Source organism: Primulina tabacum, chromosome 17 (genome assembly GCF_025594145.1).
Source record: "Primulina tabacum isolate GXHZ01 chromosome 17, ASM2559414v2, whole genome shotgun sequence".
Classification (NCBI taxonomy): domain Eukaryota; kingdom Viridiplantae; phylum Streptophyta; class Magnoliopsida; order Lamiales; family Gesneriaceae; genus Primulina; species Primulina tabacum.
The window spans coordinates 28,808,179-28,814,574 of NC_134566.1; the positions used below are offsets into that span (position 1 = coordinate 28,808,179).

The 6,396-nt window shown below is 37.9% G+C and overlaps 1 protein-coding gene across 1 annotated transcript; it reads right to left on the reverse strand.

Annotated features, from left to right (window-relative positions):
* Positions 1 to 94: 94 nt before the first annotated feature.
* Positions 95 to 675, reverse strand: LOC142530654 (uncharacterized). The gene is made up of 2 exons (XM_075636474.1): positions 374 to 675; positions 95 to 290 (listed from the first exon to the last, which is right to left on the reverse strand). Exons 1-2 carry the CDS (start codon positions 673 to 675, stop codon positions 95 to 97), a joined length of 498 nt encoding a protein of 165 aa, XP_075492589.1.
* Between the last annotated feature and the right edge of the window lie 5,721 nt (positions 676 to 6,396).

Genomic DNA, 6,396 nt, shown 5'->3' on the forward strand with positions numbered 1-6,396 from the left:
AACATAGGACAAAGAGGGCCGAGATGAGACAGCATGGATTTCAGACGGCTAAACTTGTAGTTTAGAATTTTTTTATATAAAATTATCAAAATTCTTAGAGGAATCTTCCACAAAGACGCACCAAAGCATCTGATCCGGTTCTTGATGCAGCATCCTCAATGGCAGATGCATTTGACAGAGTCACACTATCTACAAGCCTGAACTCGCACAATTCCTTCAAGGAACATGCATCTGTCAGCACTGCTGAATGGCCATCTCTGGCAGCCAACTTCCGAACTTCCCCCCCACAGCTACATTGAAAGAAGATCCCATTGACCAATTTAAAAATTCAATCATTATCAAAACAAAATTACAAGAAACTGGAGAAGGATACCAAGCGTACATAGAATTCTCATTAGCAGCCTGGCTGTAGCTGTTGTAGCCCCACCCATGAATTCTTCCATCCTTGGTACAAATGAGAGTGTGAGAGTGTCCACAAGCGACCAGCTGCACGTTTGTTGGGATCACCACTACGGGTATATTGCGAAGCATGGTTTCAGATTCATTTAGAGTGCAAGGAAAGAAACCAGTCACGGGGCCAAGGCCTAACAGCCCTGCAACCCCTCCGCTCCAAGCGCACAGAGCTCCTGTCTGAGTCAAAGCACATGTGTGGACACCTCCACATGAAACATCCATAACACCCAGTCTAGAGCAACTACACGTCAGGTTAATAGCTCTTTATCACCCGACAGAAGTGAACAATGCCCAAGTTGACCCATGCTCCCAAGTCCCCAAGTATAACTATGAAAAATAAATGAGATCAATAATTTGAAGAAGAAACAAAGTGTAAGTATGCTAGCAACAACATAATGGAGGCAGTCAGTCAATCAATATAGATTGATCCGAAATCTGATTCAAATCCAATATAGTACCTATGGGTACATAAGAAATATATTGAATCCAGTGTTTTTAATGAATAGATCAAATTGCAACTTCGAATATGGAATTCAAAGGGATCAAATAGGAAAGGATACTCTGGATCATAGATTGAAAAAGAGTCAGAAGAAATGGTTCGATCCTCTTATCTTGATTTCTGGAACTGAGAGATCCATGACCTGATGCATATAGATACGAAATGTTCCAATGGGAAACGAAAGAATCGGTTACATTTTTCATATAATCTCCACTTATAGATAGACTAAAAAATCGACCAAAGTTCTCACTTTGCCCTTTTTTCTTTTTTTTTTTTTTGAAATCGAGTCAAAAAATATTCGAGTTACAATTTATTTTATTTATAGGTATAAAGTATGAACTACCCCTTGATTGTTTGAACACCATCATAAAAAACTTTCCCCTATACTACGAACGGGAAGGATGAAAGCGAATTGGTATACTAATTCCTCATCTGCAAATCAGCCATTCCCTACCGTAGGTTATTTTCTAAAAACGTTAAAGCAGAAACAAGGAAACCTCGATGTAAGAAGTTCTAATCCCCAAGATCTCTAATTACTCATTCTATACGGGCTAATCTCAATTCTCATCTCAACACAAGAATTTTTTTACATCACAACGGTCCTCTGGACCTCTGGAGGACTTACACCTCTCTTTTTTCCCGACATGGTTGCAGTGTGATATTCTCCACAAGAAACATGGATGATATTCAAATGCTCGGGGGCTTCGTCAAGGAAGCTAGCATAACCATTAATTACACGAGCCCCCTGAAAGCCTTCACAAGTAATACCTCTGCCAAGCTGGCCATACTCATTATAACCTGATTTGACAGACGAGTGACAAGATTTTATTAATAAAATGAAAACCCAAATTTGAAAAGTCTCGACTTCACGGTTCCAATGTGACCACGATATAGAAACTAATATCAACTGACATAGAAGATGTAATATGCAGAGTGCAAAACGAGTAAACATTATAGAAAAACCTAGCATCAGAAGGAACAAGTACAAACAAAATGTGTGCATTAGGATAATGCCAAACAAGTATAGCATGTTAGATTAAGTACATATTATAGAGACATTAAACAACCACCTGAGCAGCCCCACAAAAAACTTGGCGAACAACCTGGAATGAGTACCGTTCAAGCAGGAACATCAAAGAATGCCAAAGGCACTGTGTAACATTTGAAACAAAGGCTGTTGCGAGCAAGCAAAGTGACAAACCAGTGACAGCAATGGTGAAAACAATGTACTCAATAGATATTGCAAAACACACAACTTGTTGAGGTGGTGGCCGAGATTTTAAAGGCACAAGTGAAGTGATCAAGAGTCAATAAAGGAACTTAACCACCTAAATGTAACTAACTAGTGTTAGGAGAGTTAGTTAGGCCCAAAACTAATTTTTTTGCTGACTTGTGGATAGGCAAGAAAACACATGCAATAAATAGATGACCTACTGTAAAATTCCATCTTCTTCGTAATAATGAAAGCTTTCTGATTTCTTCAATCTTCTTCAACCTCTCATTCACTGTGAAATCGTTTTCATTGTTATTATTTGGTGAATTTGTATCAACGCAAAAGAGCTCTTCTTGCGACAATTGATATCAGAGCCAGGTTCGATCATTTGATTCCATCAAGAATGGCGTCTACGAGATTTGATATTGATAAATTCACGGGAAAGACCGACTTCGGGATATGGCGTCTCAAGATGCGAGCTCTTCTTGTACATCAAGGTCTTGAAGATGCTCTGGAGGGTGATAAGAAATTATCAGAATCAATGTCCGACAAAGAAAGGAAGGGGCTCCTCGACAAGGCTCACAGTGCATTGATTTTATCTCTAGGTGACAAAGTCTTGAGGGAAGTTTCAAAAAAGAAATCGGCTGCGGAAATTTGGCAAAAATTAGAGAACTTGTAAATGACCAAATCTTTGGCAAACAGGTTGTATTTGAAGCAAAAATTATACACCTTCAAGATGTTGGCAGGGAGATCCTTGGAAGATCATCTTGATGACTTCAACAATATCCTTCTGGATCTTGAAAATATTGACATCAAAATTGAAGATGAAGATCAAGCTCTACTTCTCCTAAGATCATTGTCTAGTGATTTCGATAATATTTCAAATACATTAATCTATGGGAGGGAAACATTAACTCTTGAAGAAGTGCAAGTAGCATTGTTCTCTAAAGAACTCAAGAAACGAGCGGAAGGGACCGTTGATGTGCGTGCAGAAGGCTTGAATATCAGAGGAAGAAGTAAGAGGAAAGAATTTAAATCAAGAAGTGTTAATAGATCCAAATCTATGGATAGAAGGAAATGCTTTCTGTGCAAAAGAAAGGGACACTTCAAAAAGGATTGTCCCGATCTCAAGAAACACAATCTGGACAAGAAAAATGATCATGGAGATGCTGATGTAGCCTCAGAAGGATATGAGAGCGCTGAAGTTCTTTGTGTAACAAGTGAGGGAACAAGTAAAAATGGGTTCTTGACTCAGGTTGCTCCTTCCATATGTGCCCTCAAAAGAACTGGTTTCTCTCATACAAACCATGTGAAGGAGGAAATGTATTGCTTGGAAACAACAAAGCATGCAAGATTGTTGGCATTGGATCCATCAAACTCAAGCTTACAGATGGCACTGAGAAAGTCTTGACTGATGTGAGGCATGTACCTGAGTTAAAAAGAAATTTAGTGTCAATAGGGATGTTGGATTCCCACGGATTTTGTTGCAAGGTTGAAGGTGGAGTTCTCAAAGTCTTGAAAGGATCATTAGTAATAATGAAAGGAAGGCTTGAGAATGGTTTATACCTACTGCAAGCAAAAGCCATTACTACCGATGCCTCAATCACAACAGCAACAGACACACAACAGCCAAGAGCACATATTTGGCATAAGAGATTAGCTCACATCAGTGATGCAGGGCTCAAGGAACTCGGTAAACAGGGCCTTCCTGGAAAAGATCGAATGATAGGAGTCCAATTCTGTAGACATTGCATATTTGGCAAGGCAAAATGATTGAAGTTTGCCACTGGAATTCACAAGACCAAAGAAACTCTAAACTATGTTCATAGTGATCTTTGGGTCCCCTCTAGAGTCCCTTCAAAGAGTGGTGGAAGGTATTTCCTATCACTGATCGATGAATTCTCACGGAGAGTATGGATCTACATCTTGAAAAACAAGAGTGATACATTTGGAAAATTTAGAGAATGGAAAACACTTGTTGAAACACAAATTGGAAGGAAGCTAAATATGCTACGAACGGACAATGGTTTAGAGTTCTGCTCAGAAGAATTCAAACAATATTGTAAGGCTAATGGCATAGAGAGACATCTTACAGTGAAGCGAACTCCACAGCAAAATGGTTTGGCGGAAAGGATGAATAGAACTATTATGGAGAGAGTAAGGTGTGGCGCCCCAACCCTCGCCACGTAATCATACAACATGTGACGTCATATGCATAAAAATTTTCTTTTCGACGACGTAATAATATAATGCATATACGACAAAATAATGCCATCACCACACTATCTACGTCAGTATAGCAGAAACATTTTAATAAATACACACATACAACGCAAATAAGACAATGAACCATATTGTCTCTATTTACTATTAACTAAAGGACTGTTTGACTAGACACACCTAGTCCTTCACCACTATCTTGTTTCACGCATAGTCCTGTAAACTGCCCAACAGAAACAGCCCTCAAAGGGTGAGCATACACAAAAATCATCATCAAAATACATAACAGTTATATTATCAACAATATAAAATATAACTGGAATGATAACAGAAATACCCCATTTGCTGTCTCTGGACAATCAATCCATCAACAACTTCAACAACATCACAATGCAACAATAACATCGACGATACGTCGCACCCCAACACCGGCGACAGCAATATCGTCGAACGAATAACATCAACGATACGTCGCACCCCAACTCCGGCGACAGCAATATCGTTGAACGAACAACATCAACGTGACAACATCAACGAAACGTCTCCCAACAACGATAGTCAACAATATCAACAATAATAAACAACAACAAATATAATATCAAATCACCCAATTCCGGTGATTTATCATCGTTCAACGCAATAGTATTCATCAATACTAAACAATAACAACATATGCTCGTACGTCAACACGTACCTGATAATCGAGTATATATAAAATCTGGCTATTTTTTTGATCCCGAGGCTTGTGATGTATCTAAATAATTCAACGACAATATCAGATCATTGTCACCGTATCAACACAGTTATAACAGCCTCAATATATAACATCAAATAGCCCAACAACAAAACAAATTAGGAATAATTCAAAATAACACCACTATAATCTTCTCTACTTCGTTAAAATCATACACTATTCAACAATATTCAATTTCAGTATGATTTAACAATTTATCGGATTTATTCCAGAAATCGACGAATTTCAAACATCACCAAAACTACAAAATTTATACCTCAAATCGAAGACTTTGTGTCAACGATCCCATAAATGAAGTCGGTTCGTCGATTGGATAAACCGATAAGTCGCACGATCGAAAAAAAACTCAAAATGTTATTTCCTCATCTTTCTCTCGATTTTCTCACTGTGAAAAATGTCTCCTGCCCAAACGTTGAAACTCACGTTTGTAAGTTTCAAATTTATCCAATTTTAATTTTTTTAAATATTATATTAATAAAATAATATAATATAATATAATATATAATATTTAACATTTTAATACTGGTATATCCTTTTGGACCAGTCAAACACTCAAATTTTCCAAAACTCAAAACATGAAACTTCTATAGTTTTGAGTTTTCTACATTATATCCAAATTTCAAATCATTTGGACTTCGTATGACCAACATATATCATATTTCATTTTTTTTAAAATCGTTAATTATTTAGTAATATCATATTACTAAATCAACAACTTGTGATATTTACTTCAGGCATTACATTTCTAACCCCTCTTAAATAAATTTCGACCCCGAAATTAAGTAAAAGCAACAATAACATGCGTAAATAAAGATACGTCATACCATCAAAATAAGTAGGGGTAGAGCTCCCTCATATGCTGCTCTGTCTCCCAAGTGGCCTCTTCGACACCTCTATGCTCCCACTGAACCTTCACCATCGGTATAATCTTACTACGAAGGTTCCGTTCAGATCTATCCAAAATACAAACTGGTCTCTCAACATAAGACACGTCAGGATCTAACTGAACATCAGAAATATCCAACACATGTGAAGGATCCGGCTCATACTTCCGCAACATCGACACATGGAACGCATCATGAATACCAGATAAAGATGGAGGTAGAGCCAATCGATAAGCCAAAGTGCCTATCCGCTGTAATATCTCATATGGGCCAACATACCTCGGTGCCAACTTTCCTTTCATACCAAATCGTACTGTGCCACGGAAAGGAGAAACTTTCAAAAATACTCGATCGCCCTGCTGAAACTCTAAGG

Coding starts and splice junctions, on each gene's coding strand:
- LOC142530654 (XM_075636474.1), bottom strand. CDS start 675: ATGGATGTTTCATGTGGAGGTGTCCACACATGTGCTTTGACTCAGACA. Junction 291..373: donor GAGAATTCTATGTACGCTTG/GTATCCTTCTCC, acceptor CTTTCAATGTAG/CTGTGGGGGGGAAGTTCGGA.